The sequence below is a fragment of the Ursus arctos genome, unplaced genomic scaffold (genome assembly GCF_023065955.2).
Source record: "Ursus arctos isolate Adak ecotype North America unplaced genomic scaffold, UrsArc2.0 scaffold_29, whole genome shotgun sequence".
In the NCBI taxonomy this organism is placed as follows: Eukaryota; Metazoa; Chordata; class Mammalia; order Carnivora; family Ursidae; genus Ursus; species Ursus arctos.
The window spans coordinates 7,803,528-7,822,443 of NW_026622974.1; the positions used below are offsets into that span (position 1 = coordinate 7,803,528).

Genomic DNA, 18,916 nt, shown 5'->3' on the forward strand with positions numbered 1-18,916 from the left:
CCTCTGTAAGCTTCCAGGCTTCACACGCTGCATGGGAGTGTGGATGGTGTGAGGAGTGACGTCATTGCTGTCAGCCAACTGAGCTCAGCCGGGAGCTTCTGGTACCCAGCCCCCCACCACGCCCGAGGAACAGAAGCAACCACTCGCTGTGTGGAGAATGGCGTTAAATTCTGGCTGGATTTCTGATAGGGAAGCCTGAAACAGCAGCACCGGCCTATTTACAAAAGAGCAGACAATTTATATAAAGAGATCTTGCTAGATATTTTATTGTTACAAGCATGGACAGGACACATAGCTGTACGCTGGTGTACTATTGTGACATGATTTAATATCCCAAGTCATACAGTTAGAAACCTATAGCATCTCATTCCAAAGCTAACATCTGTCAAGTCATGAGACACTATTTTCATGGACTTTTTAAAACATACATAAGAAAGATAACATCCATTGTAAGCCCCTCCTTTATTTTGGACACTCAGGGAATCAGACATCCATTGGCCTGCATCACGCTGTCTTTGGGTTTCTGTCTGACGTCACCTTCACGTGCCACAAATCAAACGCATTCCACCTACATGGGATTTCTGGGACCACACTTGTTTCCTTTCGTCTTCTCCAACGGTTGTGACTTCCTGCTCCTCTCACTTCCGGAGAACTCCCTCCCCGCGCCTGCACGTTCCGGGCACTGTGACCTTTCTCTTCCCCGTGTCACTTTTTTTTTTCTTTGACCTTCCAACACCGATCTGTCTGAAGTTCTCTACACAAACGGCAAAAGGCTAGGATTCTCCAGTGTTTCTTAATTTCTGGTCTTAGCAATGGATATCCTGAAAACCCCATGGGTCTTTATTTACCTCTTTCTCCATATATAAGAAACGGGGGAGGGGAAAGATGGCAGCCACGACCCCCTCAAGACATGACGTGCTACACCGGACTTAACAATATTCCCAGAGAATATTTCTGTAGCTTAGATTAAGTGCTCCTTTGTGAATGCTCTCACCTCACAAACTCTGAAGCATTAGCACAGATCCCTTCGCAAGAAACTGACTTAGTAGAAGGCCCTTTAATGCAACTTAAATTTTGGCCCATGGAACTGACTTTACCCACTGAGAGGCCAGGCACAGGGGGAAGCACTGGGTACTTTGTACCAACCTCAGAGCTGACATTCCTTCCTCCTCTTCCTCAGAAATCTGCTGTGAATAGTCTTGTAATCATCGTTGACTGAGAACTAGTGAACACAGGACCAGGAGGGGCTCCTGCTTTGACAGAGCTCACAGATTCATGCACAGCTCTCTTTTACAATTTTGAATTCTATTGTTTATTTTAGGATATTCTTGGCAAACAGCAGTGCTTGAACTACGTATCTTGCAGCTGAGCAGAAGACCGGCAAGTGTGTCTCTAAGTTTTTGTTTTCATAGGTTTTCTGGAATTTGGATCTGGCATTGTGTCTTGAAAGCTGGAAAGCACGTGCGCACGTGTGTGTGTGTGTGTGTGTGTGTGTGTTGGGGGTAAGGGAACGTGCCTCAGTTAATGCACGTAGGCAAAGGGCCAAATCCACATCCTAGGAACCCCGGGAAGGTTCCTGCCATTATAAAGGTTCCCTTCGCAACACAATGATTCCCAAAGGATCCCTATGGTCGTGGCTGGAAGCTAAGTGTTTCTTGTTCCTTGTTGTTTTTGAGTTCCTCCTGAGTGTTATGCTTTCTTTGGCCGATCATGTCACGATGGCCAGGCTCACACATTGTACTATGTAACCTTGCCTCTTATCCCTGAGATTGTTCCAGGAACCAGATTGGTCAAAGCCATTCTCTCTCGGACCTCTAATTCTCATCCCATTGATCCTTCAACCTAATCTCCGGCTCTGTCTCGTCGGTACTGAGTTCTCCCCAAAGCTGACCATCCCTGGAGAATTTTATAGTTTAATCATTTCCTCTGTGACAATTTCCAGGCAAGCGTGGGAGGAGATGTCCACGTCATTCGTGAACGTGTAGAAGAAAAGAGCTCATTTACTTGAAACACTATGAGGACTGACTTCTATCTGCCCCACCTGCTTCTCCCCCTGAAGAAAAGAGAGGCAGGATGTAGAATTTAAAATTCAAAATAAAAAAGAAGAGAGGTTAAAGAGTTAAAATACTAAAAGAAAACTCTTTCGAAATTCAATAAATAAAAGGTTGCTACATTGCAGCCTCTTCTGTCACCTTCCTGATGGCTGGATCCCTGCTAGTTCTCAGTCCTTATGAAGACCACACGGTCCACATTCCCCGAGGGGCCCCACATTTTTGTTCTGTTTCCCTGTGTCTCTGGGATCAGACTTCAATTTGGAATGTATGGTTGCTGTGGCTACAGCACATGCCTAACCTTAATATCGATTCAATTTTAATAAATATTTCTCTTTTATGAAATGCACACACCACAAACAACACACACACACGTGTGTAATTCACAGACAATCAAATCCTCGGGGAAAGTTCCACCATCTGCTCATCAAGGTCAAGTGTCATTGGGAGCAGAGAGTAGCCAACTGTAACGTTTCATTTCAGATTTCCGAGTGGGTGGAATAAACACAGATTAGACAATACAAAACTCTTACCGTATATGGGTCTTGGAACTCAAGGATTGAAAGAGCTAATACATAGGGCGCTAGACCACGCGCCAAGGGCCACTACATCCACGGTAGCAACAACAGTGATAAACAATGCCGGAAGATTCTGAAAATCTATTCTATGATGACAGAGATGTACCCGGTTAAAGCTGTTAAACACATGACAGTCGAGATCTGTTTCCAGAGCAATCTATCACATTTATATCACTGTATGGCACATTTGGCAAGTGATGGATATAAAAATATAATTTTTTTTTGCCTTCAAAAATTGAAACAAACCAAAAGATGAGGCTTTTCTGATAAACGGTAAAAAACGTAACTAGCGGTGGGATCTGCTTGGATCTGATGAAGCACGGCTCCCCCATGTGCTCGGCCTGCCCCTCGCCTGAGCTCAGACGCTCATGTGCACGACCATAGGGTGTGTGTTTAGCATCAGGAGAATTAGGTCTCCCTCCACGCATTTCTTGTAAATATTATTGTCCACTTGAAAGCGTGCTGATCTTACAATTTCCTCCCTGTCTCTTCCCACCGCCTTGTTTAAAAAAATTTTCTCTCGTAGCTAAGAAAATACCAAGAAAATAGCAAACTTTCACCATGATTTACTTCAGTTTCCATTTTTGAGCCATTTTTGTATTCTCCATGTTGCAGTATCAGAATTATTATGTTAACATGGAAAATTTTTTTAAATGTGGTTTTTATTGTTTTTCTCTATTTTTCCCCCTGTATCCACCCTTCTTTCCTTTCTTCTTTCTGAGAGCTCACTGAAGTATTTCCCAGGTCCTAGCCTTGTGCTTATTATTTTAATCAAAGCTTATTTTTGTGCCCAACGTGTGAAAAGTAAAAACGTCTCTTTGAAATTCTATGTTACAATATGGACAGGGAAGTGGGGCCTCAGGGGACTCGAGTTTTACTTAAATACTGTACACATTGAGTATCACACAAGAGGTGAGGGTGGGGCAGCAAATAAACTTAACAGTTACGTTTAGTCTGTCTTCACGAAAGAGAGCTCCTTTTCCCTAATGAAAGAGTCTCTTCAGCATCTGCTCCAGGAAGCCTGCGGAGGAAACATTTTACCCGTGGCTTTGAAAGGATTTTTTTTTCCGAGTGTATCCACTGTCCTTTAAAGAAGTCACATGGGTCGATTTTCCTGTTCTTAGTTGAGCAAGGAGTAAGCACTAGATGTGTTTTCCAGGGATGAGCTGGTCGTTTCTGGGGTGGAAACATTGTATGTTCCTGAAAAACAGAGTAGCAGCTCAGGCTTACAGACACGACAGCACAATCACGGCGGTGTGCACCTTTCCTGCTGTGGCCCGAGGGGAGCTCTCGCTCGAGAGCCGGGAAAGCTGGGCCATGCCTGGAAACGAACCCATGCCTGCCCCCCTCCCAAGACCCCGAAGTGCCAGAGAACAAACAAAGCTGTCGTTCTCAAGCATGCGTGGCAGCCGACAAGACAAGCACTAACTACTTCCCATCAAACCAGCAGCCAGGTTTCTACCAGGACAGGGAGGACGTGAACATGGGCAGCCCTCCACATGCCACCACATGCATGGCCCTGGGGACAACCGCGTGAGGGAAGCTCCCTGGTCCCCTTGGGTGGGGGTGTCTTGGGGGAAGCTCTTGGGAGGGGCCCAGAGGCTGAGCTGGAAGGCGAGGGGAAGAAAGGGGAAAAAGGAAAGAAAGGAGAAAATTACAGGGGTAGAAAAGGCAGGACTGGAAAAGAAGCGGAGGTCAGCGGATGCCAACGAAGGTGCAGCAGAGGGCGCAGCCGCGAGCAACCACACGGGCCGGCGTCAGCAGGAGGCAGGGACTGAGCACAGGGCGAGTGGGGCGGGGTGCTGGGCGAGGAAGGGACACGGTGCCCACCCTACCATCAGATTGGTGAGCTGCCACTGCTAACAAGGTTTCCATCACTGCCTGGGGGGCCCTTTGGGGCTGCTGACAACATAAACCAAAGTTACAGTGATTATGGGACCCTCAAGCAGGCCAACACGGAGCTGCATCGAATGGCAGTGACTGGGAATCGCAGGTCCCGGGACCTCAGGAACACAGCCCGAACTCCAACTTCAATCGGACTGATTCAGAAACAAAGAACACATTTTCTTGGCCTTAGATTGCGTAATTCTGATTCCGTAGACGCATCTTGTAGCATTTTCCCTTGGATGCAAATGGTCAGCATGCTCCAGTGACAGTGCTGGCCAAGGGCAAGGGTGGTACTATACCCAAAGATTGGATCATTCCCCAGCAGGCCCGATCAAGCACGCTCAAAAGGAAAGACCCTCCACTTTCATGAGTAATGCATCAAATCGAAGCCCCAAGGACCAAGTCCTCTGGAGTTTTAACAATTGATAGGCATTCTCCAAATTTGATTTTATAGGAAAAGCCTTAGTCTGGAGTATTGACACATTTCTAGATTCTGCCTTTGTGAAATCTGTTCATTTTCAAGAAGCTGGAAACAATTCTGGTGCTTAGGGGGCGTTGGTGGGCAGAGATTTCAACCTCCCAACATAGCTGAGACCCATTGCCCAAAGTCATTAACATTAGTGAATTTGTACCTCCAGGGGAGCAATTTAACTGTGCATGTCCCTAACAGAATGGATAACCGGAGTGATTCTTCCTACAACGACGTGTACAGCAAGCACACTCCAAAAAAAGAAAAAAAAAAGAGGAAAAAAAAAAAGGGAAAGAAACCCACAGCATGTGATCCTATCGTAGAGCTTTCTAAATATATTTTTTTCTACGCCTTAACCCATAAACATGACCTTCTTATTCCTATTTAACATGAATAGCAAAGAGGGTGCCTGGGTGACTCAGTCGATTAAGCGTCTGCTTTCAGCTCAGGTCACGATCTCAGGGTCCTGGGATCGAGCCCCGAGTCGGGCTGTCTGCTCAGCGGGGAGCCTGCTTCTCCCTCTGCTCCCTCCCCCCACTTGTACTCTCTCTCTGTCTCTTGCAAAAGTAAATAAATAAAATCTTAAAAAAAAAAAAAACATGAATAGCAAAGAACTCTGTGTTTGACAAGGCCAGCAATTCACAGTTCTCATTTTTGTAGCTGATACAGGTTTGACAGACATCTCTCCACAGGCTTGTCTAGATTCTCCACATCGTATCCTTTTAAGTTATTATTAGCTGCCCACCCAAGGCAGGTGCCCTCTGTGCCAGCCTCCCGGTGGTTTGGGAAAATGTAAGCAAGCTCCTGGATTTAACCTCAGCCCCAAATGAGGCTATAGTCAGTAAATGCCTCAAGGTGGGGAGTAGGAAGGTAGGCGTCTGAGGCTCCCCGTCAGGGCAAATTTGTTTGAGTCAGCCCTAAGTAAGTGCCCTAGGGAGTGACCTAGAAGTCACTACGTACCTGTTTTACCAAACAAATTGTTAAATCTTCTTGATATTGGAGAACTCATAGAAAATACGGGTGTCGATGAACCGAGGGACGTTGACTAAAAAAGAGAAGAAAGACAGTTACAAAGCAAATGTGAAACCAAGGCCCCGTTTTATCTCTAGGATGATTCGTTTGCTGCCCTCTAGTGGTCACTGTCTGAATCTCTCGGTCCACTTGAAAGTGAGAGCTTGGAGGAGCAGAAATTTCTACTTCAAACAAATCAAGCAGGAGAGCCGCTTTGAAACACTGGACTCTCATCAGAGTTAGGAAGATAACTTCCAAATACATGTTTTACTGTTCGCTAGGGTTTGGTATCTTCTGACACGTGACGACAGTCAAATGTGTTTGAGTGCAATAGTTATTTTCCAAAACGGACTACAGAAAATCTCTTCATCGTTATTCCTCACGTTGTGTTCTCTAGTGCCTTAAGTTACCCCAGAAGATTTCTTAATGCATCTTAATAGCAGTTCTGCGGCTGACTTTAATAGGCAGAATCAGGTGCAAAGCAAAAACAGTGAAATAAATCTATGCTGGACCTGGGTGTGGAGAGAGCGGGCCTTTCAAAAGTCTCCAAAGAGAAAGACTGACCTTTGAGTGCTGCGAAGACCATCTTGACAGTGAAAACTTCTTTAGCAAGGCTTCCTGGACCTACAATTGTTTAAAAGAAGCCATGGTAAGTTCCATCTGCCACAAGCACTTTCGACCTTTCTAGAAGCGTGAAACTGTCGTTGTTCTTACCTTCTGATCCCAGAGGCATCCAAAGAGTAAAATGAATAATCCCTGAAGAAAAGAATTGGGGAGAAGGACATTTTAATCATATTCTATTCCCAGCAAAATAGGAAGGATTGCTAACCTGGCATCGAGTTTGTACCACCTCTGCCCACATCTGTATTTATGGAATGAGTGCAGTGGACAGTACTGTTAAAAGGGATGCGGTCGGTCCACACCAGGAGACCTTAAATGTTATCACGTGAGAAGGATATAGTTCTATTTCCTTATCCCTGCCTCCTTATGGACTGGAGGGCCTACTGTTTGTGCTGTTGAGTCAAGCCATGCTACCCGCTTCATTAGACATGAGCCTTATAGTTTGACGCCTCGGGCCCTGTAGCAGAAGTTAGGATTTGTGTGGCCTTGGCATGAGCATCTGGGACAGTGTCTCCATTTCGCCTCCTCGCCCGCTCATGGGAACCCATGCTTACCTCCCACCTGCTGGTAGAATCAGAATTAAGCATTCCCTTCCTCGCTGCCTGTCCTTCTGCTAAAGCTCTTCTAACAATGTGGCTTGTATTATGGTTCATTACGTGCTACAAGAGAGCAACGAGCATAATAGAGTAGAATGTCTACCTTACGTAGGGCATTCATTCTCTCCTTCTTCAGCAAATGTTTCTAGAGAACCTACTATGTGGTATTCATTTTATTTACCAGTTTTCGAGCACCGACCCTGTGCCAAAGTCTTTTCTAGGTACTGTTAGGGATAGAGTGGTAAAGAAGACAGATGCTATCCCTGACTTCACAAAGAGAGAGCTTATTTAATGCTGGGGGAAATTAAGTGGAGAAATGACTGGTCTAATAGTGGTATTTTCACTTAGGGGATAATAGGTGGCATCATGATAATGTTGGGTAAATAGCAAAATCCTGTGTAGGGAAGGGACTTTCCTCTTACTTGTATTATCAGGGCTTTTCAAAGTGACTCATGCATGCAGCTAAATTATAATGCAGGTGATAAGAGGTATGAGGTTCCATGGGAGCAGGGGAATGTGTCCCTTCTGTCTCACTGAGTTCTTGTAATTCCCCCTCTTTAGGGCTAGGGCCTCCTCTGAACTAAAACCCTTCCCCATTCCTACCCCTGTTTGTGTTTCTAACATTAATTGGTCCCACCAGTTCCTGAGCGCCCTGCCCTGCAGAACTTACCTGAAAGGCGTTGAGGAGCGTAAATATAATATGGAACACAGCGTTGCTTCCTTGGAACACAGTGGCAAGCCCAAAACCCCAGGTGAGCCCCAAGAGTGGCGTGAGGACCCCGATGCTCTTGCTGATCTGAAACAGGCTACTCTTCTCCTGCTTGCTTGGCTTGTCTCCAATGGAAGGTCTCAGGATCTTGGAGATGACCACAACTGTAATGGTCATGTTCACGACCACAATGATTAGCGCTGGTATGACGAAGGCCAGCAGGGCCTTGGTATCCTCCCAGTTGAGCCAGCAGGCGTTCTTCCTGGTATAGACTTCTTGGGGCTGGGTGGCCCCCACTGTGATGACTGAGATGACAAGAGGGCAGCCATAGCCAAGAGAAAACGCAATGGTCTTCTGTATGGACTTGCTTGTGTCATGCAGGATGAAAACCAGGCGGTAGAAGAGCATGAGGCCCAGAGTCAGCATCCAGAAAAAGACGCTGAGGTAGAAGAAGTGGATGAAGAAGGTGGCAGCCACGCAGGCTGTCTCGTTGAGTGGGTAGAAATGGTCGTGGATGGCAGCGGCCACAATGAACCAGATGTCGGCCACCAGCAGGGAGGCGGCGATGTTCACTATGCAGGTGTGGCGCATATAGGAAGTCCTATTCTTGGTCACTGATTTCCACACCACGGCTTCCACCACTAGACAGGCTGCTAAGCTCAAGATGGAAAAGCACAGCCCAATGTAGGAAATGATATCCAGTAGGATTTCCAGGAGGGAACCAGGGTATGGAGAGTCGGGGGACATGAGGATGGAGAATGATGTGAGGTGGTCGCAGATGCAGGAGACACTGTCCCCATCGACTCTGTTCACGTAGCACCCACTACTATCCCACCCGCCTGTGTGGTTGGCAAGGTCGAAGTTCCAGAAGACACATTGTGGTACCCCCCCAGAAGGGATGATGTTCTTAAAAGTCATCGAAATCCGGAATGGCATGGTTATATTGTGGCTCACAGTGGTGGTCATCACTAAGCTGTTTGCAACATTCTTTCCTTGACCATCCTGGGTGAGGATGTTTTTGAGAGTTGGGAAAGCCACGGTGACAATGGATGAGCCCCACTGCAGACTTCCCAGCTCGCACTTGTCAATGGCCACATTGCCCCAGAGGTCCGAGTCTGAGAAAACAAAGTTCTGTTTGTAGGTTTTGGGATGGCCAGGTTGTATGACCATGCCCCTCATCTGCACATTCGTTTCGTTGATGGACAAAAAAGCGCTGTCCTCCGACCGTAACGCTCGGGAAAATCTTTCTACTGAGTCCAGGAGCTGTGAGCTGTGATTGGTCTGTTGCTTTTGGAACACCTTCCAGGTACTCAACATGGGCTTGCTGAGGATGGTGTTAACCGTAGAGAGAACATTCTGTAATTGACATGGCATGGGGTCAAATTCTTTCAGTCATTAAAGAGAGAAAGAGTAACAGCTCTCTGGAAACTGGTTGTATGGGTACAGGTAAGAGGAAATGAGAAGAGAAAAATCAGGCATCACAGGCTATGGGGATCTGTGTCCCTCCTTCTTATGGCAGGGACTTAGCAGAGGATGTGTCCCCAAGCCTAGGAGACCTCATTAATCATTTACCAAGTACCACCTCCCCCACTAAGGCCAATTCAGCAGGCTGGTAGAGATATGTATTCACTGTTTTATTTTGTTTTAAATCTCAAGCCTATAAAGAGTGATATTTTCCCAGCAAGGGTGAAGTTGTTTTGAAAGACCCTCTCCAATGCTGAACACGAAAGCCATCATTCTTTTCTTTTCTTTTCTTTTCTTTTCTTTTCTTTTCTTTTCTTTTCTTTTTTTTTTTCCTAAGCATTTTTATTTTCTCTCCCATAAACTTGGGCTTGTCATTTTCCATTTGGGCTTTCTCTCAATACAATTTCTTTGCCCTCCTTTGCCTTGTTCTATTCAATCTGAAACTATGAGTCTTGTAGTTTGTTGAATGGTGGTCCCCAGAAGAACATGTCCTAATACCCAGACCCTGTGAATGTGACCTTATTTGGGGAAAGGGTCTTTGTAGATGTAATTAAGGATCTTGAGAGGAAATCATCCCAGATTATGTAGGTGGGCCCTAAATCCAATGTCAAGTGTCCTTATGAGGGACAGAAGAGGAGAAGATAAATGGAGAAGAGGAGGCCACGTGAAAACAAAGGCAGAGGGTATATTGAGGTAACCACAAACCGAAGAGTGCTGGAATACATGGAGCTGGAAGAGGCAGAGAAAGTCTCCCCTGGAGACTTGGGAAGGAACGTGGTCTGGCAGACACCTTAAATTCAGGGTCCTTGGCAGACGCCTCTGGCTCTGTTTGGCCACTAGGAAGCATTGGCAGGAGATGGAAGGGTGGGAGAAGAAGTTGAAATATATTTTCCTACTACCCACCGCAGTCACCCCCTCACCCCCCATACACACATACTGTCTTCAGCACATCTTTGGTGATAGTTCTGTTGCTATTACTAGTGATCCCTCCTCCAAGGCTTAGTTCTCCTTCTGCTATAGGTGCACTCTTTCCTCTCCTTTCTGCTTTAGTCCTCAGGGTAGTACTGGCTTCTATTTTTTTTTCTTTTTTATCCCTGGCTTTACCTCTGTAAGTATCCTTTTATTAAAGTCTCACCATTTGAACTCTTCATTTGAATTCTGGGTGACTCCTCGCAGAGCCCTGATTGCCTCAAAGTTCATGTTTAGTGCTAAATCACAGAGAATCCCACCTTGTACGTATTCCGAAAACCTTTCATTCCTAGTTTTCTTAGAAAGCAGATAAGAACCCATTCTATTTTAATGAAGAAACTAAGATGGAGAGTCACTAAAGAAATCTTTTTAAGATCCCCAGATGAATACTAGAAACACTCCCTGCGACTCTAAAAGCCATAGCTGTCAAAGCACAAAGCATGCTATGTGACCCTAAAATCCAGAGTATTGCTCTGGAAAAGACAAAGAAGGAGCTGCAATGGGGAAGAGTTATGTTTCTTGATCACGAGTCCCAAGGGGTGAAAAGATGAGACTCTAAACTCCTATAAGGTCTAAACCAACTCACCGCCATCATTGCTGAATTCACTTGGGTTGGAACTGTTGAGAGCAAGTCAAGGATGTTAACGATGGCTCCCAGGCTCCCAGGAAATGAGCTGACTTCATGTTTCATCTTGACTGTGTTAACAGAAAGATCCTCCAGGTATTTTGGGAGCTTCTTATCCTGACAGGGGCTCTTGATCAAAGCCTAGTAAAACAAAAGCCAACATAAACAGACAAACAAAACACTTGCCAGTCAGCCCAGTTATCAAATCCTGCTGATCTATCCATGATGAAAACCTCTTATATGTGGTTTCTTTTTTTTCTCCATTCTTATAAATATATCCTGTAAGATAACTTATCTCTTAATTTAATCTCTCTGCTATTCGGAATAGAATAAGACCTCACACACAGAAGGGGAACAGTAAAACACATGTCAACCTAATGACTAGTTAAAGAAAAAGGAACGGAGATGTGATTCCTAGAGAACTAGATCAAAATTATATAAAATTATCCCTTGATGGTCTGTATGGAAGCACATTTGCCACTCTGCTTTTTCTCATCACCTACTTTGCTGACCATTAGGGGGGTGACTCTCCATCCCAATTTTCCTGGGACGGTTCTGCTTTATATCTGTTGGCCCAGTGTAATTATCACCAGCGCCCTCTTTTATTTTCAAAATGTGTCCTGGTTTGGATGCTAAATTATATGGTCACCCTATCTGTAATGATCACACTTCTGTTTCCTAATTATCTAACCCCTACTTATAATTAAAGAATGAACTCCAACTCGACCTCCTCCATAAAGAACATTGATGAGTATTCCAACCCAGGGGAGTTTCTTCCTCTGACTGCCTAAGTGTTTGTTATTTTTTTAAAAAGATTTATTTATTTATCTTAGAGAGAGAGAGAGAGCAGGAGCAGGAGGGGCAGAGTGAGAGGGAGAGAGACTCTCAAGCCCACTCTGTGTTCAGCGTTTAGCCCAAAATGGGGCTCAATCTTACGACCTGAGATCAGGGGCAGAGCTGAAACCAAGAGTCAGATGCTTAATGGACTGTGCCAGCCAGGCACTTCTGTGTTTGTTATTTACCATACTTTACATTTGTGACATTTCTATCAATGTCATCTTGTGCTTTAATTTCAATATCTCTCCAATTAAATGATAAGCTCCTTGGCAATTTGAAACATGTTATATTCCATCTGATATACTAGAATGCTGAACATAGTATAAGTCATAAATTGGTACATAGTATGTATTCAATAAATATACGTTGAATGGATGAATCTGATAGACCAACAGGCCCCCTTTCCATTGAAAATGTATCTAGGTTTCTAGAATTGGGACCACGGCCCAGTGTTGAGTTCAAATTATAATATCTCTATCTTTCTTGATTAGGAAAATTCTTATCACTGATGCAGCTTCTTCAAGGTCCAACTCAGAGGCCAAGTTTTTCAAGCAGAGCTTTCTGATTATCCTAAGCAAAACCAGTGTGCATAGAACTACCCAACTGGATTATGTCTTCTAGCAAATCAGAGACTCTTCACCCTGATAGCACCTACAAAAATGTTTTGCACCTAGTAGGTATTTTAATGAATTTAGTGTAAGACAAGAGGAGAAACAGAAGATAATTAGATGAGACACAAATAATTATGACTTCTTTTCCTCAATTCTTCTTCCAAGGGTGAGGGTATTTGGAACCACTTGTCTAACAATGCCGTTAACTGTAAGTCTCCTAGTTGCCTCGTCAGTATTTATTTATTGTAACTCACGGCATTTTAGGAGTCCCTACTCTCGACAACTTAAGTATGAGGTAACATTTATTTATTTTCATGAAAAGAAAGGAATATTCCCCTACCACGTGGCAGGAACCTCTCTTCTAGGTAAGAGAGGCAGGCTAGTTCCATCATTCATAACTAAAGGTTACCTCTAAAGACGGAAGAAATCTCAGACCCATAAAAGCATAAAGCCCAAGCATATTTTTTTTGCACCAATGAACGTTATTTTTTATGTATCTCCTCCTCCCGAGAAGATTAGAGCTACTTGCTTGATACCCAGATTATTCAAAGGAGAGTGGTAATACGAGAGGATAATCCCACCTCCACCTTGGAGGTAAAAGAAACAAGGCACTGAGAAGTCAAGGTAAAGTATACAGCTGGTCCCAGAGTAGAACACATACTTTGTTGTCTCCACATTTGTACTTAAGAAAAATATAAAGCATTTCTAGGATTGCATCTTCTTTGAAAATAAACACATAAAAGTAGCTTTGGGAGCAACACAAACCAGCCCACGGCCCATTTGCTGAGAAATATGATAAGCTAGACCAATCTCCATGCCAAGAGCTCCGAGTCAAAGATTTAAGGGTCACCTTGGCCAGCTGGAGCAGATTATTTATTGGGGCAGAGATGCAGTCATTTTTCTTCACCTCCCAGTGGGAGCCGACACATTTGTAAGTCACGGTCCCGCCAGTGGGACGTCCAGCGCCACGGGGCACATTGGAGAACTGGCACAGTTTCTGGATAACTTTCCCGGGCTCCCCAACACCTATTGTGGGATCTCGGCACATGATCTTCTCTCCTGCATTGGAAACACGGGAGTAAAAGGGACAATTTGAAAGGCGGAGAAAAGATATTCAAAAGAGGCCTAGCTGGAATGTGGCTGCTTGAATTCATTTTTCTCTTTAGTTTTGGTGACCTTTTCAGAGTTACCCACTTTCTTTATTTCGCCCCTGATTTTCCAAAGCCCCTTTTAGTGCTTTCGACACAAATCTGACTTTAACCTGCATTTGCTTTTCCTAACAGAATTGATTTCCTCCATGCTTCATCCCCACCTCCAATCCCTGGGAATCTTCTGCCTGCTGCCTGTAAAATCTAAGCCATGGAAAAACCATGAGAGCTTAATGTGTGCTCATCCAGATGAGGGATAATCAGGTTACCAGGAATCTCAGGAACAAAATGCCTCAACCCAAGGGATTCTCAGCTCTGGTGTGTATTTGAATCATCTGGGGAGCTTGGAAACTAACCAACGTCCTGGTTCACTCCAGCCCAAATAAATAAGAACCCCTTGGGGCTGGGATTTAGGCACTGGCTGTGTTTCTAACTTCCCCTGTGATTCCAACATGGAGCTAAGGTTGAGCAGCACTGCCTTACTTCACATATATAATTAAGAGTGAGAATTCCAGGTACCCGTGACCCGAATATTCTAAGCAATATCTGTAAACATTTGATCCTTCTGCCTTCCCTTGGAGATGACTCTATTTCATGTCTACTCAAGACCAGACTTGAATGAGAAAATGACATTTGTTGCAGAATCTCTGATCTCCAGGGGACCTTGATTCTCCGATGATAAGATCCCTTTCTCACCAACTTACAAATTTAACATTAATTGAGTTCTCAGTCATCGTATAAAATCTTGAAATATGTAAGTAATTTCTACTAGGAAAAGGAAGAGGAATCAGACCTGGTATGAAGAAAGAGGAGAATAAAGATGAATGAATAGAACGTTTCCGTGCCTGGGTGAAGAAGGTGGCATGGGGGACGTGAAGAAGTGGTCTTGGCTGCCCCCCGGAAGAGGCGTGCTTGGGAACAGTGACTCAGGGAGACAGGGAACACTAAATTGCTTCCAACTTTGGTGTCCAGGGCTCAGTTACCAATACATGAGAATTACCGCAAATCACTCAGTAAATCCAAACCTGTGGTGATAGAGCCATGAGTCCTTCGGATATCGGAGGTCCTATTACAGACAAGATTTCTGGGGGAGAGGATTGCTTCTAGTGGAAGCCCAGGACCATCCTTTATTCACTTGGCTCTCTGCTGCTCCTGAGGAGTGCTCTGGGTCATGGGCTATTACAGAAATGGCCATAAACCATGACCTCCTACCTTGAAAATACTACACAGGGGGGATATTGGCTCAGTGATGACAAAGGATGGGAAAGACGGTTGCCTATTTTTTAGGCTGATTCTTTTCATGAAGCCCTGTCTAATGGGGACACCCTTCCTTTGCTGAAACCTCAAAGGGGTCTCAGCCCCACAAAGACACTATGCACTGCCCGGTCCAGTGCTTTGTCTCCCAGACTCTGCTGAACTAGGGCTTCATCTGCAAGACTTTCTCGATCACTTCCTCCCCACTATCACCAGCAGAGTGAAACCTGGCAGCCTCTTCTGCCTGCCCACACGGTCTCTAGTACAACCCTTACCACACTAGATGTGATCACATTTTTTATCACACCCATCTTTCCCCTACACCCGAGGCTAGTCCCCGTGGCTTAGTTGTTATTTTGTTTTGCCAGACCCTCCACCCTTAGCCCAAGGCTTGCCACATGAAGATGTTCAACATCTCTGTATTGAATGGATGAATGAGGGAGCGAATGAATAAATGAACCCCTGCTCATGACTGTCACATTTAAAAAAAAATTTCAGGGGCGCCTGGGTGGCACAGCGGTTAAGCGTCTGCCTTCGGCTCAGGGCGTGATCCTGGCATATGGGATCGAGCCCCACATCAGGCTCTTCCGCTATGAGCCTGCTTCTTCCTCTCCCATTCCCCCTGCTTGTGTTCCCTCTCTCGCTGGCTGTTCCTATCTCTGTCAAATAAATAAATAAAATCTTTTAAAAAAAAAAATTTCAGATGCTCTTACCAGGTACCAGGTTCAGCTTCATAGATGAGCTCTGGACTGAATGATTAGCGGCATTGGTGAAGTGACAAAATACATCCAGCTTTTTTGGACACCAGGAAACGGAGCTTGCCATGAAATTGTATTTGTAACACACTCGCTTTCCATTAACTTCTTTTTCTGAGATAGAATTATTGAAAGAATCAAGTCACAAGATGAGTTTCCAAAGCACACATTTTGTTAAAATGATCCAAACTTTCCCAAGGCATGTGCCACATTCATTTCTGATGTGGTTTTAAAAATGCCCCAGCCTAGAAGTAAGTCAGCCCCCACTTCCACGGTACTCGCCTAAAATTTACCTCCACCATACATGACGCCATATCTGTGCCCAATGAGGTTGAACAATAACACCTTGCAGCGTCCTTCTGCTCCGTCTGCCTATCCAAATCCCGTAATGCCCTGTGCATTTCCCCTGTCCTGCCTTCAGCACATTGGTTTAGCGTCACCTCTTTAGGGGTCTGTCTCCTCCATGAGACCGTAATGTCTTGGCGAGAAGGTACCTGGTCTTATTTATCATTGTATCTCCCAATGCCTAGCTCAGTATTTGGCCCATAGGGAGCACTGAATGCAGGCATGTTGAACACGGAATGTTGAAATGCTTAAACACTCCAGTACCCGGACGGATTCTGTATCCTCCTATCACACAGCCTTCTCTAAATTCTCGTCTCTACTAGGTCCTGCTTTTCTGAATTTTCAGTGTTCTTCCGATCTGCATTGCTCAGCTTGGAAATTTAACATTATACGGATCATCCTTTATGACATGAACACTTCCTGCTAGATGGTAATACATGTGCCCCAACTCTAGTGTCCCCTTTTTATTGCCTACTGTGCTGTTTTGCAGTGAGTGTGTCCCCACGAATGGTTGTTCAAAGAATGAATGACCTTGTAAATCCCTAATGAAGGTGTCTCTGTTTTGAGATTTAGGGTTGTGAGCTCATATTTGGTTGACCTTAATCTGTAGGAATCTTGAGGTTTTCTGGATTGAGGGTATATTCTACCTTAGAAGACTTGATTTTTTTTTTTTTTTTTTGGCCAGGTACCATTGGGTGCTACCCATGGACCACTTTATGTTAGTTACTCCTCAGTGTGGAGTTCCCAGGCCACAGAGGCAGAATAAATTCAACCTCAAACCTGAGTGAGAGCAGGACAGTTGTAATTCTCAGGGGAAATTTTTGCCCACCCAGAGATGAAGCCAACATCTTAACTCAGGCAGACAAATTTTGTTTTTCTGCTTATCCTCTTCCCGAGTGAGCGTGTCACTCTTTGAGGGTCCTGACAGTGTGTTGGTGACATGGGGTGCCTTAGTCACTGCATAGGGAGCAAGAGGTTTCTTTCACACCCTTCAGAGCCTTAAAACCCAAGGTTCTGGGTTGCCTCGGTGTCTTAGTTGGTTAAGCGTCTGACTTCAGCTCGGGTCATGATCAAGGTCCTGGGATTGAACCCCATGTCAGGCTCCCTGCTAAGCTGGGGGTCTGCTTCTTCCTCTCCCCGTCTCCCTCAGATAAATAAAACCTTAAAAAAACAAAACAACACCTAAGTTTCTGAGTTTCTCACACTGACTGATGCCCTCCGAGAAGCCCCATCAGTGGCTAAAGCATTTCTATTTTGCTTTTTCTTTATGTTTTTGGCCCTTGGTTATTTCTCTCACTTTATTGGATGCTCAGCCGTTCATTTAAGAGGATTGTTGTGGGGGTTTTATAGCACGCTGACTCATAGCACGGAGGGAGGGACCACCAGAGTACCTGACGTATTGAGGGAGCAGAAGGCCTGTGAAGATGTCTTAACACTGTCTTCAACAACCTCCACCAAAGCCCATGGGCTCCACCCTCACAGACTCTCAAATTCTGCCACAAACCCACAAGCCACGGGCTACACAGCAAAACAGAAGGTAAAAAGTTTCATGAGTTTCCTTCCGTTACATTCTCTCTCTCTGACACAATCCTCGTGTCTCTTTACCTCTCTTTTAAGAGGAAATTTTGAGACTCCACATGAATGAAATAATGTGTCCTCACCATGCAGCAATTAGTGTCTTACCTGCAAGAAAGGATGAGGAATCCATTTGGAAAGTTACTTGGTAGTCTTTGTCTTCCTCAATGCAGCACCTGAAGTGACGGGAACCTTTGCACGGAACGGTAGCCTCCAGAGGATCCACCATGATGTCCGGCTCTAGAGGCAGTGGGTGAACGGTCACATCCTTCTTCGCGATACTGTACGAATTCTTATGTCTAAATATGCAGTGATAGGTTCCTGTGTGAAAGGAAACAAAAATGAGACGGAATGTGATCACTGCTCCAAAAAAGCATTGGCTGGGAAGGTTAAGAAGAGGCTGACTTTTCTCTGTCAAGGACGGGCAAGGGCACATCACACCTTCCTGGACACTGGACAAGAAAATGTTTGATCAACTCTCCTCCTGGGTTCTCTATGTATTTGAAGGACTAACCCATCGCCTAAATATTCACTTACTTTTAAATAAAATTAAGTGGCTTATCTAAAGTTATACAGCCTGTAAGGGTGGAATCACATTTCTTTCTTTCTTTTTCTTTTTTAAGATTTACTTATTTATTTAAATAATCTCTACATCCTGTGTGGGGCTCCAACTCAGGACCCTGAAATCAACAGTTGCGTGCTCTACCAACTGAGCCAGCCAGGCGCCCCTGGAACTGCTTTTCCAACCAGATTCCCATACCTACTCCAAGGCTCTTTCATTAACCCACGGGGAAAATGGGAATTTTGGTGTGTGCTGGGCTGAGGAGTTCTTCAAAGACAGCTGTCAGCCAGATGGAGCTCTGTGGTGGCGTGATGTCCCTTCACCCCACCTGTGAGTGAGTAGGCATTCCAGTTCCAGGGCACTGAGACACCACCAGAGTGTGGAGGGGGTAGGCTGAAATCCTTGAGAGAGCTTCCTCTGTGGACCCTGGAGCTGGACGTCGGATGTCTGACTCCCATCTAGAAAAATCTAAAGACGAGAGGCTGGCCGGCCTTTCTGGAGGACAGAAGGAAGGAGGCAGCAAGAGTGGCCTGTGCAGCCCATGCTGGGTGAGGCAGAGTGGGCTAAGCATGCCCGTTGGGGCGAGCTTCTAGAAAGGACCTTTTCCCAGTGGACTTCCTGCCAGGGTGTGTCGAAGGACGAGCCACCACCTGAACAGCTGCCGTGGGGACAGTACAGAGACATTATAACAGCACCTACAGTTGAGTAAGACCCTTTGACCTTCTTCACATTCCTTCTCTTTGCCCCAACTCTGGAGGACCAGAGCTGCAACCTAGCCAGAGGGAAAGCGGGTAGAACAAGGACAGAGAACAAACCCCCTTCTATTTCTGTTGGGAGAAAGGGAAATGT

The 18,916-nt window shown here is 45.2% G+C and overlaps 1 protein-coding gene across 6 annotated transcripts in view; it reads right to left on the minus strand.

The window, feature by feature from the left end:
• Window positions 1-242: 242 nt before the first annotated feature.
• The window catches only part of ADGRF5 (adhesion G protein-coupled receptor F5), a 101,260-nt gene continuing 82,586 nt past the window's right edge, over window positions 243-18,916 (minus strand). For 4 of the 6 annotated variants that reach the window (XM_048219550.2, XM_026507301.4, XM_044387177.3 and 1 more), the window contains 9 exons: window positions 17,614-17,826; window positions 15,544-15,699; window positions 13,279-13,487; window positions 10,942-11,121; window positions 7,884-9,278; window positions 6,711-6,752; window positions 6,561-6,620; window positions 5,946-6,030; window positions 243-3,829 (listed from right to left, as the gene is read on the minus strand). In XM_048219550.2, the coding sequence (XP_048075507.1) occupies window positions 3,750-3,829; window positions 5,946-6,030; window positions 6,561-6,620; window positions 6,711-6,752; window positions 7,884-9,278; window positions 10,942-11,121; window positions 13,279-13,487; window positions 15,544-15,699; window positions 17,614-17,826 (2,420 nt within the window). In that variant the 3' untranslated portion in view covers window positions 243-3,749. Of the gene's footprint in view, window positions 4,532-5,945; window positions 6,031-6,560; window positions 6,621-6,710; window positions 6,753-7,883; window positions 9,279-10,941; window positions 11,122-13,278; window positions 13,488-15,543; window positions 15,700-17,613; window positions 17,827-18,916 lie in introns of all 6 variants that reach the window. The other 2 variants (XM_057304045.1, XM_057304044.1) reach the window with 2 other exon arrangements.